The sequence below is a fragment of the Paramisgurnus dabryanus genome, chromosome 12 (genome assembly GCF_030506205.2).
Source record: "Paramisgurnus dabryanus chromosome 12, PD_genome_1.1, whole genome shotgun sequence".
In the NCBI taxonomy this organism is placed as follows: domain Eukaryota; kingdom Metazoa; phylum Chordata; class Actinopteri; order Cypriniformes; family Cobitidae; genus Paramisgurnus; species Paramisgurnus dabryanus.
The window spans coordinates 3,310,680-3,332,836 of NC_133348.1; the positions used below are offsets into that span (position 1 = coordinate 3,310,680).

The window sequence follows — 22,157 nt, forward strand, 5'->3', positions numbered from 1 at the left end:
CACCATGATTGGATGGCCATGTGAGAACTGACATTGACGAGCTGAGCTTTTTACCCAAAGTTGAATATTTTTCAACTCTCAGCGCAGAAAAAACGCTGAACGCCGGCTTTCAGTGCAGAAAAAACACTATCTTCTGGCTTCGGGCTTTTTGAAAAACGCAGAGCTTCCATTGAAAACAATTGAAAACATACACCGACCCCGGGGGTAAAAGCTTTGGTGTGCACGCCCCCTAAAGGAACAGTTCAAATTTTGTAATTTTGTTGAAATTTTATACAATTGCTTTATTACCAGATTCAATTCAAGAAGTTTACAAAAATGAACGATTATGAATTATAATCTATCATTCTCTCTTTGTTTTATCCTTCTCTCTCTCTCGCTCTCTGCGGTTTATCCACACACAGCTTGCAGTAAAGTGTATGACACAAGGGGACGTGTCTGCCCTTTATATCAGCAAAGCTCAAGACTTAGAGAAAGAGGGCAAGTTCAAAGAAGCTGAAAGGTAAATGCACACGCACGCACGCACGCACACACACACACACACACACACACACACACACACACACACACACACACACTGCTGTGCTTTTGATCTTGACAACTATCGCATACTGATGGCTGAAATAATTTACTGTTAACTGCTATGTTTAGTTACTGGCAGTAAAATTACAGGAGACATTTCACCGGACCTTTTAAAGATGTAAAGTAAATCTTTGGTCTCCCCAGAGTACGTATGTGAAGTTCTAGCTTGAAAATACCTTGTAGATAATTTATTATAGCATGTTAAAATTGCCACTTTGTAGGTGTGAGAAAAAATTAACAGTTGTTAGGTGTGTCCTTTTAAATGCAAATGAGTTGATCTCTGCACTAAACGCAGTGCCGTGTTCGGGTAGTGCAGATTAAGGGGCAGTATTATCCCCTTCTGGCTTCACAAGGGGGCCAAATTTCAATGAGCTTTTTTTACATGCTTGCAGAAAATTAACTGGGTTGTCCTTTTCACATTTTCTGGGTTGATAGAAGCACTGGGGACCCAAATATAGCACCTAAAAATGGAAACATGTTTTAATGATATGTCCTCTTTAACTCTTTCACCGCCAGCCAGCGCCAGCGTTTTTCATGATTTTCACCAAAGTTTAATGCCTTCCAGAAAATGTTCTTCTTTAAATGTATAAACATACAACATACCAAATGAAAGATCAGACCCTCTGCTTTCAAACAAAAAAAACCCGTTTCATCCTACCTTCAGTGGTTCTTTTGTAATCAGCTTTTGAATATGGGTAGGTTTCTGCAAAAACACCACATTTTGAGCAAAAAGCAGAGATAATTCAATTTTTGTGACGGACTTTTCATAGAGATCCCATTCAGAGCGATCTTTAAAACAGACACGGACATGCAGCCGCTTGCCATAGGGCAAAACTTCCGGGTTTAAAAAGTTGCTGAAGGGCGCCACCTGGTGGATAATAGCGGTATTGCGGAAAGACGGAAAATCTTGTCATTGGCAGGGAAGCGTTTTCTCTTGATTGACGAGATATCTCGTCATTGGCGGCGAAAGAGTTAAGGCATTTAAATTAAATTATTAACATAAACATAGTTATTACTGCGCAAGTCTGAAGATATAAATAAATAGCTGGAATCCACTTTGTTGATCAGTCTACCTTTTTGTCTATAGGCTCTTTACCACCGTAGATGAACCAGACCTGGCCATCACCATGTACAAGAATAAAAAAATGTACGACGACATGATCCGCCTGGTTGCCATACATCACAAAGACCTGCTGCAGGAAACACACGTTCACCTGGCCAAGGTTTGAAAAACATTGGTGCTGTCATTCTTTAATATTTTAGGTTCGATTACAAAACACGTTTGATCCAAATCTCTTTTGATGTAGCTTACTTTTGTTTATTGGGTACCACTTTACAATAAGGTTGTATTTGTTAACATTAGTAAATGCATTAGCTAACATCAACTAACAATGAACAACAGCATTCATTAATCTTAGTTTATGTTAATTTCAGCATTACTAACTAATTTTTTAAATCCAAAGTCTGTTAACATAAGTTTTATGCATCACAAACTAACATTAACAAAGATTAATAAATGATAAAAAACTATATTACTTATTGTTACTTATGTTAGCTAATGCATTTACTAATATTAACAAAGTACAACCTTGTTGTAAAGTGTTACCGTTTATTGCTTTAAAAAGAAATTCCCATGTATACTAAGTACTAAGATTTTCACAGGAGCTGGAATCCGAATCCAGGTTTCAGGAGGCGGAATATCACTACCTAGAGGGTCAGGATTGGAAAGACGCTGTAAATATGTACAGAGTCAACGATATGTGGGAGGAATCTTATCGGGTATGGACTTTATAGTTGTGTTATTTACATTTTTGCTTTTGTTTGAAGTCACAATCCAAATTAGTACTTGCATTTGCTAGGAATCAAATCCATGACCTTGTTTTGTGAGCACTGTGCTTTGCCAGTTGAGCTACAGATTTGAGTCGATGTAATATAGAGCTATTCAGACACAGAAGATAGAAATCCACTTGTTGTGTGCAACAGATAGCCAAAAGTCATGGAGGAGCCAGTGCCCATAAGCAGGTGGCGTTCCTGTGGGCAAAGAGTCTTGGAGGGGAGGCTGCAGTTAAACTACTCAACAAGTTTGGCTTGCTGGAAACCGCCATTGACTTTGCGACTGATAACTAGTAAGTCGGTGAAAAAGTTTTGGGTGGCATTTAATTTGTTCCTGTATAAAGAGATAATTTATGGCCTTGAAATCTAAAATGGTTATTTCCCACTGACACACTAGAGACATAAAACTTGTTTTGTAAAACATTAAATGTGTCGAAGTATTGGACAGACTGTATATGACCTCAAAAGTTTACTAACAGTAAATGTTTTTTTCATTCTTAAGCTCATTCGACTTTGCATTTGAATTGGCTCGACTTTCCATGAATCAGAAGACTCCTGATATCCATCTAAAAAATGCAATGTACCTTGAGGACCAGGTATTTCTTACCTTCCAGAAATGAATTGTGCAGATATATACAATGAAAATAGCAGATTGTCTCAGTATTGTTGTATTCATAGTTATGCTTATGATATACACTCACCTAAATGATTATTAGGAACACCTGTTCAATTTCTCATTAATGCATTTATCTAATCAACAATCACATGGCAGTTGCTTCAATGCATGTAGGGGTGTGGTCCTGGTCAAGACAATCTCCTGAAATCCAAACTGAATGTCAGAATGGGAAAGGTGATTTAAGCAATTTTGAGCGTGGCATGGTTGTTGGTGCCAGACGGGCCGGTCTGAGTATTTCACAAGCTGCTCAGTTACTGGGATTTTCATGCACAACCATTTCTAGGGTTTACAAAGAATGGTGTGAAAAGGGAAAACATCCAGTATGCGGCAGTCATGTGGGCGAAAATGCCTTGTTGATGCTATAGATCAGAGGAGAATGGGCCGACTGATTCAAGCTGATAGAAGAGCAACTTTGACTGAAATAACCACTCGTTACAACCGAGGTATGCAGCAAAGCATTTGTGAAGCCACAACACGCACAACCTTGAGGCGGATGGGCCACAACAGTAGAAGACCCCACCGGGTACCACTCATCTCCACTACAAATAGGAAAAAGAGGCTACAATTTGCACAAGCTCACCAACATTGGACAGTTGAAGACTGGAAAAATGTTGCCTGGTCTGATGAGTCTCCATTTCTGTTGAGATATTCAGATGGGAGAGTCAGAATTTGGAGTAAACAGAATGAGAACATGGATCCATCATGCCTTGTTACCACTGTGCAGGCTGCTGGTGGTGGTGTAATGGTGTGGGGGATGTTTTCTTGGCACACTTTAGGCCTCTTAGTGCCCATTGGGAATCGTTTAAATGCCACGGCCTACCTGAGCATTGTTTCTGACTATGTCCATCCCTTTATGACCACCATGTACCCATCCTCTGATGGCTACTTCCAGCAGGATAATGCACCATGTCACAAAGCTCTAATCATTTCAAATTGGTTTCTTCACAATGAGTTCACTGTACTAAAATGGCCCCCACAGTCACCAGATTTCAACCCAATAGAGCATCTTTGGGATGTGGTGGGACGGGAGCTTCGTGCCCTGGATGTGCATCCCACAAATCTCCCATCAACTGCAAGATGCTATCCTATCAATATGGGCCAATATTTCTAAAGAATGCTTTTACCACCTTTTTGAATCAATGCCACGTAGAATTAAGGCAGTTCTGAAGGCGAAAGGGGGTCAAACATAGTATTAGTTTAGTGTTCCTAATAATCCTTTAGGTGAGTGTATGAAGTCAGGTCAACACAGAGTTTTTATTTCTATTGACCATTTTCCTAGACATAAACACCACTGGTCCAGAAGCACTTCCTGTTTCAGTTTTTTGTGGTTTTTTTTTACATACAGTATACAACCAATCCTTAAATATGTTTGCTTAACATTTTGATTATATTCTAAATGTTTTGTTGAAAAAGGAAGTACTTCTGGACCAATGTTGTTGTTTACATATTGCAAAAGGGTCTTTGTCAAGGGTCTTTGTTGTTCCCATTACTTAATTAAGTTTCATTTTTCATTTTCAAGGGAAAGTTCAGTGAAGCTGAGACAGAGTTTATCAAAGCTGGGAAACCTAAGGAGGCCGTACTAATGTGAGTAAGCTTTTCTTTAAAAACTGTAGATATTTACAAAGTTATCATTGAACATCTAAAATTGAGGTTTGAATGAGATTGACGTGTCTCTGTGTTGGTTGCAGGCATGTTCATAACAAAGACTGGAGTAACGCTCAGAGGATTGCTGAGGCTCATGATCCAGACAGTGTGGCCGATATTCTAGTGAGCCAGGCCAAGTTCTGCTTCGACCAGAAGGAATTTCAAAAAGCAGAGGCCTTCCTGCTCAGAGCTCAAAGACCTGAGCTTGCCATTAAGTACTACAAAGTAAGAGTCCTCAGTCGAAATGATATTCCGTAGCTTGTTTAGTGTGTTGTCATTCGATAGCAGCTTAGCTTGCCGTTAGCTTTGCTGGCAACTGCCGTATTCCTGTGGGCGGCGGTTAAGCCGCCTTTCCACTGCACACGACATATGGAAACGACAGTCGGAGTTCTCCCCCTAGTGGCAGTCGTAATGAAGTTTCAGTTTAATCGTATATGGGATAGAAGCTCATTTCAGTGCAAGAGGCTTAATTCTAAAACGTTTACCATGGTGGAATAAATAAATGAATGCAAATGAATGAAACAACAAACAGCTATGCATGTATGACAAATATTGCCAATATTTTTGGAGAGAACATATGAAGTCAAGATTAAAATAATAACATACACAAATTAAATTGATAATGTATTTATTATCAGTAATCAAAAGGTGTTTTTAAGGATTCAAGTGTTACTAATAAAGTTACACAAAAAGGATTAATAATTTTCACAAGTTCAAATTTTTTAACGGATCCAACCGTCAAAACGGATCCGATATTTACGCATCCGCAGATGGTCGGCAGCTCACGCAGCCCCTTTGCGACTCTCCATAGGAAATTAATGACTTCCAGCTTATCGGCCGTCGTTTGTCGTGTGCAGTGGAAAGGCGGCTTTAGTCAGAAAACTGTTCTAGTGTCGTCATTAAAGCAGGAAGTAGAGGGCTGTAGTCCAAACTGGCCATTCACTGTAGGCTTTAAAAGGCGAATTCTGTTAAAGGAAATATATCGCTTAGCAGTGAACTTTGAGCTTTATCATTTTGCAGGTATTATTTATGCTATTATTGCAACATTACACGCGAACTAGGGTTTAAAAAATGGGATCAGAAAGAATGTGACCTTTAAGCTCCACTGGATTTGAAAAATCATATTTTCCTCTTTCAGGATGCTGGGATGTGGACCGATGCAATGCGAATCTGTAAAGACTATTTGCCCAGCAAACTGAGCATCCTTCAAAAAGAATACGAGAGCGAGGGGAACTGGTACTACAACTTTTTTCTTAACTTTTGCCTTACTTCTATATGCGTCTCATTGGCTGTATTTCAGATTTTGTTGTGTTATTGTTTTTTGAAAACTAGGGCTCTGCGGAAAGCTAGCAGCTCTGAACTACATTCAGATCCTTCTTTATTTGCTTGACTTCCCTCTTTTATTAATACATGGCAGCTTTTTATCCAACATTAAATCCATAATGAGCAGCTCATTAACGCGCCGACACGCAGCAAATCCGTCTCCACTGATAATTTTCCGATTTTTAATGACTTGTGGGAAAACATCAAAGGCTTCCTTGGGAAGAAAAGGGAAGCGTTTTGCATTGTCAGTTCAAGGCCCACTCAGCAGAAGTACAAGCTTCTTAATCATTAACATATTTTACTTTTTCATGTAAAGGGAAAACATGCACAATACCTCTGCTTCACACAGTAGGCACAATATGCATGTTACAAGGATATTATTTATATTCTTATAAATAATAAAATAATTATAAAACTTCATATTCAAGCATAAACCCAATGTCATAGCTGTCTAAGAGAAACTATATTGTAAAATGGTGGTACTTTCTGCTATTGTGAGCAGTGGGTGTATTTGTATTTTATCTTCCTGGGTGCAATCAATAGAGAGAGAGAAAACAGAGAATGGTAAACAAATGACAATGTCTTACACTGAAAGTCCATTTCGGATACATTTCTGTGTCTCATCAGGGGTGTGGAGGGTATGGTCGAGCAAGCTCAGGAATGGGAACAGACGGGTGAGTACGCCCGAGCCGTGGACTGCTATCTTAAAGTGAAGGACTCTTCTAATATGGACTTGCTGTTGAAGTGTTGGATGAAGGTAAGGTTTCCTCACACTATATAAAGAACACGGTAGTCCAAGAAATGGATTTTGTGACATTCTTATTATGTTACATCAAAATGTAATAACTTTTCATTTCAGAGAATGTTGAAATGTCACTGGATGTGCTATTGGGATGGTGTTAACCAATAGCCAAAGAGCTATTTAGGTATTATTTTAACAAGTTCACATTCAGTTCCCGACTCCATTAAGGAATTTCTGATGGATGAAACCCAACATACATTTTTCTTCTTGTCGAATGCTTATGCTTTGTTTGCTCTACAATACATTACATTATGATAGAAAAATAGGTTGTGCGCAATAACTCTGGAATAACTGCATTTCCATCAGAATCTCAAATTTGGATTTTAGCATTTTGGTTGAAGGTATTGCAAAAATAATGTTTTGACAATCTGTAATGAAGACCAATAACACAAATTTCTCAGCTCCTATAGAGTTAAACATTTGATTCTTACCATTTTGGAATCCATTCAGCTGATCTCTGGGTCTGGCGCTAGCACTTTTAGCATAGCTTAGCACAATCCATTGAATCTGATTAGACCATTAGCATGGCGCAAAAAAATAACCAAAATTTTAGAAGGAGGCGCAATGATATTACGCAGCAGCCGAAAATAGTCCCCTTAGTATCTTTCAATAGCAGGGTACTATTTTCGGGCACTACGTAATATCATTACGCCTCCTCCAGCCATGTTACGGCAGCAAAATCCTTGATTATTACGCCAGAATGAGAGTATAGTCCTAGCCAAATCTGCCTATAAAATTGCAACTTTTAATTTTTCGTCGGTCTTTGGACACAATGTAACTACAGAAGAGTCAAGTTTAAAATTTTTGAGTGCGATGCTAATGGTCTAATCCAGTGGTTTTCAATCTTGTCCTAGGGGACCCACAGCTCTGCACATTTTGTATGTCTCCCTTAACTGACACACCCAGTTCTGTTCATGGATCTCTCCCTTAATGAGCTGATGATCTGAATCAGGTGTGTTAGATAAGGGAGACATGCAAAATGTGCAGGGCAGTGGGTCCCCTAGGACATGATTGAAAACCACTGGTCTAATCAGATTCAATGGATTATGCTAAGCTATGCTGAAATTGGTACCGCTTGACCCGGAGATCAGCTGCATGGATTCCAAAACGGTAAAAAACTTATGTTTAACTCTAGGGGAGCTGGAAAATAAGCATATTTAAAAAAAAGTGGAGTGTCCCTTTAACAATGCAACAGCTATATTGGAAAATATCAAGTTTGCAATTCTGGATATGGGACTGCGAAATGTGTATGTTGAGTATTATCACAGATCATGAATCATTTCTATTAAAGGCACACTATGATAAAAATCCAAACATTGATATTTCAGCCTAGAATAGTTTCAAAATCTCAGCTGACCCAGCCGTGGTATGTGGCAATCCATTAAAGAGAGCTCCTCTGTTGACTTACAATCTCTGTTTCTTTAAGTACATTGCTTTTCAGATCAATTGCATACACATTATGAAAGATGTTTCCTTATCTTTTCTTGTCCTTCAGGCAGCAGAACTGGCTATTAAATTTTTATCCCATGAAAAGGCTGTAGACGTTAGTCAGGTTGTGGGACCACGCCTCATCCAGCTCAAAAAGTACAACGAGGTATAATTTTTTTACATTTTAAAAGCACGACACTAAAAGGGAATAGTGCTTTGGGCAAACTTTTGTGTCCATATGTGCGAGTGTATATTTAGGATATGACACAAAAGAAATCTGACCACAAAAAAGCTCAGAGTCTTTGCTTATTCTTTGGCGTCCTTCAAGCCGTCGACCTATTGAAGTACAAAATGTTTTTTTTTTCAGGCTGCTGAGCTCTACCTCAACCTGGACCTCATTAAGAACGCCATCGACGCATTCATTGAGGGGGAAGAATGGAACAAAGCCAAGAGAGTGGCCAAGGAGCTCGATCCAAGGTGAGCTCTTTGCAGACTGGTCGCCCCTAACAACGCTTCAGCCAACAACGTGACAGCAAATCACAGTTGCACGCTGTCAGAAAAATCACTCACTGGCTTTGTGTTTTCATGCACTTCTGTTGCAAAAGCACAAATCTCAGAGGTGCAGGTGGTGGCCTTCATGGTTTATCTCTGGCTGTTTTTTATTTATGGTAGGAAAAATAAGAATTTGGAATCAAGTCTAAATACTTTCAAGTCCTATGTGAGGTTTATCTTGTTTTATGTTTTATGTTTATTGCTGTGTTAATGTTTTTCCTATCGAAGTTTGGGTGGGACATCTAGTCCTTTTTTTGTAAGTTAGCCCCTTTAAAAACATTGTAGACATATGACATGATTTGCTTTTACATGAAGAGCACTTCATTTGCAGAACTTCCGACCTTGGGCGCAGTAATATTGACGGCCATGTTTTGTTTTGTGCCACCATATTTACTTGTGTCTTTAAATCAGAAAAACTTGGAAATGTTTGGTGGCTTCTAAATTCATCCCTGTTCGGATCCTAAGGAATGAATGGGGCTAGGCTAAATGCTAGCACATTCACAATGTGCTGTACAAAGATTAAGTGCATGCATTGAATAAAGATAGGTATGTATTAGGGTGATTCTCACGAAAACTTGGTTTTAAAAATGTCAAGCAGGAAATTTAAACACTTTTACTTATCATTTAACACTTTTTGTAACATAATTAAAAAAATTAGTCCTAAAAAATCTCATTACCGCAACAGTCAGAAAACATCAACACTGACATATTTTCAATATGACATGACAAACCTGAAAGAACATAATTTGGAGATTCTGCACATGCATTTAAAATCAAAGTATTATGCTTCTATTAATTAAATTAACATTTAATAAGCATCTGTTGCGGTAATGATAATCAAAATGTCGTGTAAGCATTCTGACAAGACAATATTTCAAATTAACTGTAAATAAATGATCTTACCTGATAGCCATCTTGAAGTAACTGGTCCATGTGCTTGGTCACTCAAAATCAAACTTTATTAAAATTCTGTATGTGTGCTTAAACTGTTCTCAAAAAGTGTTACGGAGGATGAGAACATCAGGCATGGACACATCATTTTCCTAATTTTTCTTCATTATTATTATACATGAATATTCAGTAAATATTTTTTCTGTCATCTAAAGTAGTCAAGCAAAACATCCATTTATTTTTTTCTAAATATTTTTGTGTTAATTTGATTAAATTACAACATAACGCATGTTCAAACACAGCCGGACACATTGCGGTAATGAGAATTTCAGCAGAAAATGAGATCAAATTGACACATTATAAATTCTTATGTTGAAATCACACATTGTGCAAGGTAAAACACAGTATTGTGTTAATTCTGATGCTTTTTAATATTACTATATTACACATTTTATAGCTAAAATCATTAGTGCCGTGGTGTTTCAATGGTTTCGTGAGAATCACCCATTAATTTGTCTAAGTTGAGGTAAGAACATAGTAAAATATTGAAAAAGGGTGGTGTTTTCCTTTAAATATGTTTAGCCATCAAAAATGAGGTAATAAGACCTGTTTCTGATGTTTTTGCATAATTTAAATAGTGCATTGTACATTTCTCTTCAAATCTGCTTAATCCCGGCCTCAGGCCATTCAGAAATACAGCTTTGTTCACAGAATGCGTTAAAAGCCACAACGATTTTTCAGCAAAGTCCTCTTAAGTGCACAGAATAAGATGAACGATGACGTGCATATGTTGGATTTCAATTGTTGAGCTGCAAGAGTTTTTTTTACCAGTTTTAAGGAATATATGGATATTGGATAGGATAAAATAGGATATTGACTGAATTTTTAAGCCTTTTAACATTATTCAAAGGCGACAGTGAAGAGTGACTGGAAATGGAGATGTTTGCCAAAAAACTATCGGTATTTAAATTTGTTAAAGGAACAGTATGTAAGAAATTTATATCAATTAATCATTAAATGGCCCTAAAATGTCACTAGACATTAAGAAATAATTTTCATTTCAAATACTTATATCACTCACAACAGCGGTCTGGCCAGGATATTGTCATTTAAAAAGTGGAGTTGCAGCCCTCAACTGATGTTTATGTTGTCGTTTGGTATATTGGCCACCAGCTGTGTGATTGCAGTACCAGTTTTAGCCACACGTTTTGTGATTGCAATACCAGTTTTGGCCACAATCCTACATACTGTTCCTTTAAATACCAATGAAATGAATAAAGTGACATTTTTGCGAAAATCAGGGATTTCAATTAATGACCAAAAACCTTTCAATTGCTATTAAAGTGAAAGTACTGAAGAGCACTAAAAAATGCTAATTTACAAGAAAACATGTTTGATTATTTTTTTAATGATTAGCAGTTCACCTACATGTAGATAAACTAAAACATAGTACATTATTAAAGAATAGTTTTGCTTTAATGGTTAACCCATGTATGATTTTATTGCCTTTCCTCTCCTCACAGGTTAGAGGTATATGTGGACAAACGTTACAAAGACCACCTGAAAAATCAAGGCAAAGTCGACTCTGTAAGTTCACCTTATTAATGAAACAGAATTCTGCTTAGGTTTTTATGCTAACAGAATTTCCTAGCAGTGGTAGTAAAAATGCTTTAAATGAGCATAACACAACACTACAGACAGCAGTTCCTTCACAAGGTTACTTTATTGTTTTCGGTTATTGTTGTGAGGAGGGGAAAATGGAGATGATTGCCTTGATTCAATTTAGAATAACCGATATGAGTCACCAAATTGATGTGAGCGCTTGCCTCTCATTGCAATGCTTCACTGGCAGCGCAGTTACACTGGCAGTCATTGAATGATGGCCAGGGGCTTTTTATTGAAGAGAAAGATGGAATGTTAACTGCGAAATTAGTTAAATGCCCAAATGTTATATTTATAAAGTATAAAGAGAAATTTTACCGTATTAAAGCAATAAGTCCTGAATGGCTATGCTTTATAGTGATTAAACATGTTTTTTAGGCAGGTTTGTTTTAGGCTTTGCAGAATGTTTTTGCATAATTTAAATCAAGTCAAAATATAACAGTTTGATTTTTGTTTTTGAATCAGTTGGTGGGAGTAGATGTGATGGCTGCCCTGGACATGTATGCCGAAAGAGGCCAATGGGAGAAATGCATCGACACGGCTTCAAAACAGGTGCCAATCTGCTTTTTTACCTCAGAACTGTCAGTGTAGAGGCTCAGTCATGTTTTGTTTATTTGCTTTTGTCTTTCCAACAGAATTTTAAGGTGTTGCACAAGTATATCGCCTTATATGCCACTCACCTGATAAAAGAGGGCCAGGCAGAAAAAGTGCTCAACCTGTACGCCCAGCACGGTGTGCCGGCTAATTCACAGGTATATACAGAAAGATCCACCTTTGACATACATCATTAAAATGGTCACACATTGTAGCATTTGTTTTATCTCCTTAACTCATTCCCCGCCAGGCATTTTTTTTTTTTAAGTTGCCCACCAGCATTTTTTTGTGATTTTCACAAAAGTTTCACAAAATGCATGCCTTCCAGGAAAATTTTCTTCTAAAAATATATAAACATACAAATATATCAAATGAAAGAACAGACCCTAAACAAACAAACAAAAAAAGTTTTATCCTATCTAGATTTTTTCTCTGCTTTTAAACTCTTAAATATGGGTATTTTTCTTTAAAAAAAAAATTTATTTACAAAAAGCTTAAATTATTGCATTTTTCTGAAGGAATTTTGTTCTTATTTTGTTTTTATTCAAGTGGAATTGCAAATTTACATAAAAATTAATCAGAAACACATTTTTATGTGAATGTTTTCTCTTAATTAACAAGATAACTCATCAATGGCAGGGAAAGAGTTAAACTGATTGACCCTTGCAGTGAAAGACAATAATTTGCTACTTGTTAGGTTAAAGTTCTTGTAGTATTCGGGGTGACAGTCTCATTCCAGAGTTTGCAATGCAACATTTTCATCCGTTTTATCATAAGAAAAAGACTTGAATTTTTAAATGCATATATCTGCTAAAGGTTAAAGGGATAGTTTACCCAAAAATAAAAATTCTGGCATTATTTACTCACCCTCATGTTGTTACAAACCTGTATACATTTCTTTGTTCTACTAAACTCAAAGAAAGATATTTGTAATTAAGCAAGATACAGAAGCACCATTGACTTCCATAGTAGGGGAAAATAATACTATGGAAGTCAATGGTGCTCAAAAACTGTTTGGTTATAAGCAATGCTTAAAATATCATGAAGAACAGGTTTGTAACAAATTTAGGGTGTGTAAATGATGACAAAATGTTTATTTTGGGTAAATGTTCCCTTTAATAACGTCCTTTTAAAGTAAGGGGCGTTCATATGTAGCATATATATCATGATTGGCTATCACAAATAAAAGCAAAATATAAACAAAACCAGCGTAAATAAAACTTTCAGTCAGTAGCATATGGGTGGGCTTAAAGTAGAGCTTTATATTATAAATATGTTCACATTTAAATAAAAAATTTTTAATTCTGTTTCCCATGATATGTTCTTCTCAGTGAAGTAAATGTTAATTTAACTTTCCTCATCTTTCCTCCTTTCTTATAGAATTTCAACATCTACAAGCGGATATTTCTTGAGTTAGTGAGCCTTAGGGACAGGGATTGCGCGGAAGCTTATCGGATGTGGGCCAGTCTGAGGGACGTCCTCCTCCTGCTGGTAAGCTCTTGGTTGCTATGGTTACTTATTTACATCAGCATTATTTAGGGAGCACTGGCCGTTCAGGTGGGACCGGTTGACATACTCAATCTTATCTCTGTGGTATTCAGTGTGAAAACCTGACCAGATCTTCAGAGGCTAATTCGCCAGCCCATGAGGAATTTGAGCAGATGCTCCAGGTCGCTCACTATTGCGCCACCCGCTCTGCAGCCAGAGGCATTGACCAGCTGGTATGTATATTTAACAAGAAATCTTTGCAAACAGAAACATCACGCATCAGATATCCAGATGTTCTTCTAGAGTGTACACATTTTGAACGATTTAAAAAAATAATATGGTTTCCTCCATCTTGTTATCCATTAGTGCGACAAACATGCTATTCTTTCAGCAATATTGTCAAGATGCACAAATAATACAACTGCAGTGTTAACACTCTTCAGGATGTCAGCCTAACAATAGCTTACGTTTAGTCGCCTCTGCATATTGAACTGGAAAATGAGAAAGTATTTAAACTTGCGTGTCATTGTCAATTTGCATGTGTTTGTTTATCTACAGAGTCCTGTGGCTGCCAAGCTGTCCATCTCTCTCCTGAGGCACACCGAGCTCATTCCGGCCGACAAAGCTTTTTATGAAGCCGGCCTGGCTGCCAAGGTGAACTCATAGCGAGCCCAGCTCCAAACACACATAAACACGCTTCAACCAGTCATGTAAGACGGAGAACAGGAGGTCAGTTCGGAGCCCTGGGAAATTGGCTTAATTCTCTATCGCTTGCCTTCAGTTAGAGCTCACAGCCAGCGTGAATAATTTGATTCGCAATGCGGTCCGAGTTGCCTCAAATTTCGAAGTGGAGGAGGCAACTCGTCGTCTGGTTTCAGTTTTTTTTTTATATTTCTTACACTTTTCATTTTTAATTTGTTGACATGTCAGAGTTGTTTCAGCCTTGTGTGCCAGTGATGAATATTTCTCATGCAGGCTGTTGGTTGGGAGAACATGGCTTTTATCTTTCTGAACCGCTTCTTGGATTTGGCTGATGTAAGTATAAGAGTTTTGCTTTCGTCTGCAGTCTGATGAATATCTTTCAAGTTAGACTCCGGGCTATGTAGAATACTCAGATCATAAGTTGTGCCTCGAAAGTCTTGGTTATTAGGAAATGTACTTGAACTCGACAAACTGCAAACAACCTATAAATTAATAATCATTAAATGGACATTCTACTTTTTTTGAAAATATGCTATTTTCTCAGCTCCCCTAGAGTTAAACATTTGATTTTTACCGTTTTGGAATCCATTCAGCTGATCTCCGGGTCTGGCGCAAGCACTTTTAGCATAGCTTAGCATAATCCATTGAATCTGATTAGACTATTAGCATTGCGCAAAAAAAAGAGTTTTGATATTTGTCCTATGTAAAACTTGACTCTTCTGTAGTTACATCGTCGTGTACTAAGACCGACTGAAGCAGGCACACTGCCTGAAAATAGTTCCCTTGGTTACTTTCAATAGCTGGGACTATTTACGGGCACTGCGTAATATCATTGAACCTTCTGCAGCCATTTTACGGCAGCAAATTTCTTGATTATTACGCAAGTTTGAGAGTATAGTTCCTAGCCATATGTGCCCAGAAAATTGCAAATTTTAATTTTCTGTCGGTCTTAGTTCACGTTGTAACTACAGAAGAGTCAAGTTTTAAATAGGAAAAATATTGAAACTCTTTGGTTATTTTTTAGCGCAATGCTAATGGTCTAATCAGATTCAATGGATTTTGCTAAGCTATGCTAAAAGTGCTAACGCCAAACCTGGAGATCAGCTGAATGGATTCCAAAACGGTACGAATCAAATGTTTAACTGCTCAAATGAGCATATTTTCAAAAAAAGTATAATGTCCCTTTAAGGAGATCAAAGGCGTTGCTAGAACCTTTTAGAAGGGGCTTAAGCACCCCCCAACCACCTTTTCATCTCATTTATAGTGCCATTGTCTATCCGAGTAGTCAAAAAAATAACGCTTAAAGTTGGGGTGTTCAGCAAATACGTTTTAAAATTTAACATATTAAACAGATACTTTTGGTCCTGTATGCTTAATTTATGACCTCTTCATAATTTCATTTATTTTTGCATTTAGCAGACTTTTTCCCCAAAGCTACTTGTAGTGCATTCAAGCTATACATTTTTTTCAGTATGTTTGTTCTCTGGGAATCAGACCCACAACTCATCCTTAGGGATCATGATGTCTTTACCTCATTGCTTGATTCATCTTTATAATTTCTATATTTTGGGTTTGTCATAGGGTATTGATGAAGGCACGTTGGATGCTCTGGATCACACAGACTTCCAGGACACAGATATCCCATTTGAGGTTCCAGTACCTTCGAAGCTGCATGTCACAGTAAGTAAGCCCTCACTGCAAACACTGTACCCACTTTGGAGTGTTTTAAAGGCCTCATCCCTTTACCTGTGTTTCAGGTAGAGAAGAGGGAGGAGATTAGAGAATGGGTTCTTACTGTTTCTGTGGACCAGCGGGTGGAGCAGGTGCTCCCCAAAGATGAGCGGGACACGTACGAAGCCTCCTTAGTAGCGGTCGGCACTGGTATCCGGTCCCTACCTTGTATCATCACAGGTGATGCATCCTGCAAAATTACTATCCAATGGATAGTCCCTATTGGATTGATGTCATCTTGTTTATGACCTCATTGATTTAAACTCCAACCTAAGCAGTTAAATAATGCATACTTTTTTTATAAACGTCCTTGCACACTCCTTAAAAATATGTGCTGGTAAACTGACTCTAATAATAAAACTGTAAATAATTGTTTATAAACGCATTTTTACTTTTGTCTCGTGTGAAACACAGGTTACCCGGTTCTGCGCAATAAAATTGATTTTAAAAGACCAGGGATGGCAGCAAATAAGGATGACTGGAATAAATTCCTGATGGCTACAAAGGTACGTTTCATCACTTCTGTCTTTTCACTATCAGTCTTCAGTCGTGATGCAATGAATTGGATTTGTTTCTGTATCATAAGTTAACAGTCAGGGCTGATTTTATTAGTATATGTTTAGTCAAATTAAATGCAGAATTTCTTTCAGATCATTCCATCATCAATTGTAATATTTATCCTCTGGGTGAATCAGTACTTTTTGCATTACTTAACAGTTTTTCCGCCATTATGCATGCCTGGGGTCGCCTGCGATTCTTTGATTGTGATTGTTTTTTTGTTTTGTTTTTTAGACCACTCACAGCCCCGAATGTCAGGATGTGCTGAAATTTATCTCGCAGTGGTGCGGCGGTCTTCCGACGGCTGGATTCTCCTTCCAATAAGACCGGGGAAGGTGCACAATATCTATTTCTCTATCTCTATTTTGACTTGTTCACCTCTCAGCTGTCACTTTAACAATTAATCAGCCATTTAATCATCAATTTTTTGTAAATGTTCCGTTCTTCTGGACATCTTTTGCATATAAAGTATCAGGATCATGCAGTGATCAGGGTGTGAAGGTCATGCTGAGACTGTGTGTGTTTTGCATTGCATAGAAAAACCCTTTTGATGTTTAAAGTATCTGTATTTATATATTTCTTTAATTCTTGGATATTTTAATACTCAAACACAAAATAAAAGACACATATTTCATAAAGATTGCTAGTGTTTTTGCAAACATTTGTATCGGCAAACTTCAAAGGACAGATTTCAAAGATGTATTGAACTGAAAAATTGCTCATGTCAAATTATTGTTACTATATGTTACTATTATGTAAAATAATCCCCTTAGCTTTCTTAAGACATGTGACATGGCCTGTGCCTGTAAAGATAATTAATAATTCACCGGTCACACGACGCCACCTCGTGGAGATCATAACGTGTTGGGTGTGAGAGGGAAGACGCGCGCGCACACACACACACACACACACACACACACACACACACACACACACACACGCACTCGGCCTGGTACAGTTTCAGCTCATATAGCCTCTAATAATGTAGAACATTCATTTTTATTTTTAGTCCAGATACCAAAAAAAAATGCATTAAACACAGCATCAACTAATATTTGAATAAGTGTGAAATGAATAAAAAAGAGAGTTGTGCATTTCTGGTTTTGATTTCAGCTTCTTCACATAAACCAGCGTTATGCAAATCAGAATCATTGCACTGTTGGTGCTTAGTTGTTTTTCCTCAATAATTTGACACAATAAAAACATTGTGAGGAGTTGTACAGTTCATGTATTTTAAACTTATATTTATTTTTACTTTATGAGCCCCAAGTGTTTGTGATCAATGTGACTGACAGTTATCATACAGACATTAACATTGTCTGTCCATATGCAATTGTCGCGTTATCTGCCTTTACTATAAAGATATTTATAAGTTTTCCTTTTCTGTTTCATTTAAAACCCCCAGCGCAAATCCCACTGAAATGACTTACATTTGTGTCACGCGCAGTGTCCTCGCGTCCTTCAAGAATCAACATTTACAAAAATGTCTCGCTGATTGAAACATAGGGGTCGCTGAATTTAATCTGCGACCTAAATATTCCTTTGATTAATTATGTTAATGTAGGCTACACCTCTGCGTAATGTGCTTGATGTGACATTATACAGTGTGTCCTTACATACCCTTTAAAGGACACACTGTAGCTTTGCGACAAGGCCGCGCTTCGCATCTCTTATTAAACCCGGTAGTGTTCATCACCATATGTCTGCTTTATATCATCTACAATGTCTTTGACGATATAAGGGCCATTTTAGTTTACATCATTCACTTGCAGTAGAAGGCCTATATCTTCCAAATTGCGTAAATGAGACAAATTAAACTTTAGCTCAAGCACGTTCTTTATATTTCCTTGACTTGTAAATAAAATAAAATAGTAATCACGGAATTTACATCTTTCTAAACACACAGTAAGAAGGCATACAAATTCACTTTATTAATACGTTAATATTAAAAATAAATTTGTATGCGTCCTTTATGCGTATCAGTAAAAACGTAAGCGCGTTAAATAGTATTAAATTCCTGGAAGATAATGACTTAATATTTGAAATTCAAAACTTGCATGTTTGCCTGATGGATTTAAGTTTCAGTTTAATGTGAAAAACGATTTGGCAGAAGCCATAGGCCTACATTTCCAAAGGCATCCATTAGTTAAATAAATGACTTTGGAAATCTGATCCACAGATCCACACATATAAAGAGATGATATGAAACATTGATTTGGATGTACAGATATGTCCCTGAAAAAATTAACAACGAAATCCAATGCGCATAGAATTTTAGTGTGCGTATATGTATTTGAAATCCGCTTCTGTTTTCATCACCTTATAACAAAAAATATGAATCGTATTTTTACATTATTGTATGTAATAGTATTTTAGTTTACAAATCATTTAAATGCATACGTTGCGCAGCTGCACGCATTGTAGACTATTTTCACATATTTGTCAATATTTGTCTTAATGTCTTCTTTATTATATATATAAAACGCAGTTTAAACGTTTAAGTTGTAACGTCACGTCTCTAAATTACACATCCAAGCCTGGGGCCTGTAGCCTAAATACGAAATATCAATATTATTTTGTGAATTATATGTGCACGCAGATGTAAGAATAAAGTTAAAATGAACAAAAAATATAAATATGTAGTAGGCTAAACATTACAAAAGAAAAAAAAAAGAAATTGTCTGCTTCATGAATTCGTGTTTTATTGACAGCCTAAAAATGTTTACAGATCTTTCAGAATCATGGATACATTACAAACGAACATTGGAAACATGCTGAACATTTTGTGATGCTAATGCCCACTGATTCTGACACCATATTTCTATTAAACTTTTACAAAAAAATCAGGTATCCGGTTTGTTTAATCTGCTTGGCTGTCATTAGGCCTCACAACTTTCCTCACACATTTGTCATCATCTTCTTAAGGCGGTTCTGTCAAAAGATTGCGGCATTTCTATAGGCTGTTTTTCTTCGCAATCTTTAAATCAAAGTGCTCTATAAATAGACCAAATACGAGGGTATAGGCTAAATAACAAAATGCATAATGTCATCAAGCCTCAATGTTAATCTTCTGTAGATCCTCTGAATGTTTATGATGTTAAATGATAAGCACTTTTCCTAAACAAAATTTTTAAATAGATTTGCACAAATCTATAGACGCAATCAGTTTGGCCGCATTAATGCGTCGGTTTGCTTTAACACACACACACGCGCGCGCGCGCTGTCATTAAACCCTTAAAAAAAAAAAAATACAACCAAACTGTCATGCATTGCAAAGCATCTACGTCGTGATCTTACAAAAATAGTCATCGATGATATTTGCCATCTCTCTTGGCATTCACCGCGTGCCTTAATTGTATGGACATTTAAATCAAGGTCCGCTGTGAACACGAAGAGAAGCGGGCCTGTTTTCAGCCTCAATATTCAGAATTGCACAACAGCGCAACGATGTTGCACCAAAATGTCTACGTCGTCTGTCGACTGGAGTAACATCAGCATCCAGCAACGCATAGAGCGTCATGCACCCCTAAAGCATCGGTTGCAGATATGTATCTAAAAATAACACATAATGTAGAAAATACATGCACGCGTTCTCATATTACATTACCCATAGTTCGAAAGCGTATGGCACGAGCGCGTTATTTCCATAGGACGATGCGCATCTCCTCATCATGATGTGTTGGTGCAACATAAGGCCCGAATGATGGCAATAAAAAGAAAGCGCTCAATGGCTTGCTGCAGTTGGTCCCTTGCTCAACTCCCATGAGATACAAAAAATAGTAGAGGGCCCATCTGGCTCCTCACCAGCTTTGTCAAGTCTCGCATACGGTAAAATGCTAATGACCTACATAGCTCATGCAAAATGCAGCAGAGGTAAGAAAGAAGGGGGGAAACTGTTGGACTAAACCAGAGACAACGCCGCCTCGCGTGGGGGGTCGGGCGGGGTATATGTTAGAAGGTGGGGGCAGTTGAATGCACCTGCATCAGGAGGGGGTAAACTAAATATTGGGAAAAAAGTGGAGGGGACCATTTGTCAAAGCCCAACCTTGCGCCATGCACAAAAAGAGAAACGGTGTCCCCGCAAATAGGATTTTAATTAGGCGATGGGTTCGAGCATCCTGACGTCCATTCACTCTGAAAAATCAAAGAAGCTATTAATATAGCCTGATACAGTGGCACCTCAATCAATGCATTAACAGTCGGCACTTATAAGAGCTATTAAAACAAAAACAAAACAAAAGAGAGAGAGAGAGAGAGATAAAAGAAACATGCTTAATTTGGTCAAATATACGCAGTTTGTTGAGATTAACCATTTGTCAAATCATTAACAATTACATCGATTTCATCAAAACTTACACAAACACACCTTCCGAAGCGGGAATAAATAACAGGTTTATCCCCCCATCAAAATTATTGTCCATATATCCAGTTTAAGGAAATGTCCACGAGCCAGATGATGCTGAAGAGCGTCCGTCCAAAACCATCACCAGAGCGTTTGCGCACGGTGCACCCTGGATGTTGTTGCATGTAACATAACTAATTTTCCCTTACAGTGTTACAGCACAAAAGGTTCTTCACGATAAACGAAAACACAAAGCAAAATGTTGTCTGAAGGAGATAGCCAGAGCAGAAGGTTTCGATGCTTGTTAACGGAGTCGGTCATCATGTGAAATGGTGTGATGCAGAGCGCGATCTGACAGAGAGGAGGAGAGCAGCCCAGTTTATCACAGATACTCAAGCTCTCCGTCCTGCTCCTCTGTTCCCTTCCCATCAGAGAGGATTATACTCTGGTGGAAAGAGGTGGCATCTGTCGGGTCACTAAACAAGTCGCCCTTTGGAAAATATTGGGAAATATTTGCTGCAGTTTTCTTTATTTCACATGCGCCTCGAATCGTCGCTACGACGCACTTGTTTCTTACTGTTTCCTATATTCTTGATGCACATTTTAATGCAGAAATTACGATTAGTAATTTGGTTCAAGTAAAAAGCAAGCAATGGTAAAACATTTACAATTTTAATAAACATTCAAAGCTCAAAAATAAATAATCTACCATCAGCACAAAATCACTGCTCTTAAGGAATGCATACACTCAAAAAAATGCTGAGTTGTTTCTACCCATAGGTCAAATATGGACATTTTCTAGGTTTGGTTTGTCCATGACCCAACCATGGATTTAAACAACACAGCATTTTTAGGCTACTGGTAAATACGCTACAAGCATCATAACGAAATACGGCCATGGGCCATGATTCCAGTTCATGTTCATGATTCGACCAATATTTCGTAAACACGGTAATGGACCTTTATAGACTATTTAGCATTAGTTTATAAAAATTGTGTCCAAAAAAGAAGGCCGACTCCATAGCTTGTCGTCTGCGCGTTGCGTCCCATCCCCCACGCGCGCTCATCCCTCATTGATTTATCGTCGAATACATAAATTGATTTGTTTTTAGCTTTTTCCATTTTATTGTTACATGAACACATCTATCTATCTATCTATCTATCTATCTATCTATCTATCTATCTATCTATCTATCTATCTATCTATCTATCTATGAAAATTAAATGGTTATTGTAGTAAAACTATGGTTACCACAAAATAACCATGATTTTCGTAAGGGATCTATCTATCTATGCATTTTGAATCTGTGCACTAAATCTTTATGTGGGCTTTCTGTCCCTGCGCTTGCTTT

General features: G+C 37.6%; 1 protein-coding gene and 1 long non-coding RNA gene across 3 annotated transcripts in view; one reads left to right on the forward strand and one right to left on the reverse strand.

Moving 5' to 3' along the window:
• Positions 1-22,157, forward strand: part of ift172 (intraflagellar transport 172) — a 39,513-nt gene that overhangs the window by 17,192 nt on the left and 164 nt on the right. Inside the window, exons 27-48 of one of the 2 annotated variants that reach the window (XM_065256193.2) lie at positions 402-499; positions 1,667-1,802; positions 2,242-2,358; positions 2,563-2,705; positions 2,915-3,008; positions 4,608-4,672; positions 4,777-4,957; positions 5,871-5,968; positions 6,683-6,812; positions 8,353-8,451; positions 8,653-8,762; positions 11,252-11,315; positions 11,856-11,942; positions 12,026-12,142; positions 13,365-13,475; positions 13,586-13,705; positions 14,031-14,126; positions 14,448-14,507; positions 15,756-15,854; positions 15,932-16,085; positions 16,320-16,411; positions 16,698-16,798. In XM_065256193.2, the coding sequence (XP_065112265.2) occupies positions 402-499; positions 1,667-1,802; positions 2,242-2,358; positions 2,563-2,705; positions 2,915-3,008; positions 4,608-4,672; positions 4,777-4,957; positions 5,871-5,968; positions 6,683-6,812; positions 8,353-8,451; positions 8,653-8,762; positions 11,252-11,315; positions 11,856-11,942; positions 12,026-12,142; positions 13,365-13,475; positions 13,586-13,705; positions 14,031-14,126; positions 14,448-14,507; positions 15,756-15,854; positions 15,932-16,085; positions 16,320-16,411; positions 16,698-16,787 (2,361 nt within the window). In that variant the 3' untranslated portion in view covers positions 16,788-16,798. Of the gene's footprint in view, positions 1-401; positions 500-1,666; positions 1,803-2,241; positions 2,359-2,562; positions 2,706-2,914; positions 3,009-4,607; positions 4,673-4,776; positions 4,958-5,870; positions 5,969-6,682; positions 6,813-8,352; positions 8,452-8,652; positions 8,763-11,251; positions 11,316-11,855; positions 11,943-12,025; positions 12,143-13,364; positions 13,476-13,585; positions 13,706-14,030; positions 14,127-14,447; positions 14,508-15,755; positions 15,855-15,931; positions 16,086-16,319; positions 16,412-16,697; positions 17,104-22,157 lie in introns of those variants that run through there. The other variant, XM_065256192.2, reaches the window with a different exon arrangement.
• LOC135738252 (uncharacterized) lies at positions 19,149-22,154 on the reverse strand. The gene is made up of 2 exons (XR_010528672.2): positions 20,820-22,154; positions 19,149-20,597 (listed from the first exon to the last, which is right to left on the reverse strand). It is a non-coding gene; the product is annotated as an uncharacterized lncRNA (long non-coding RNA).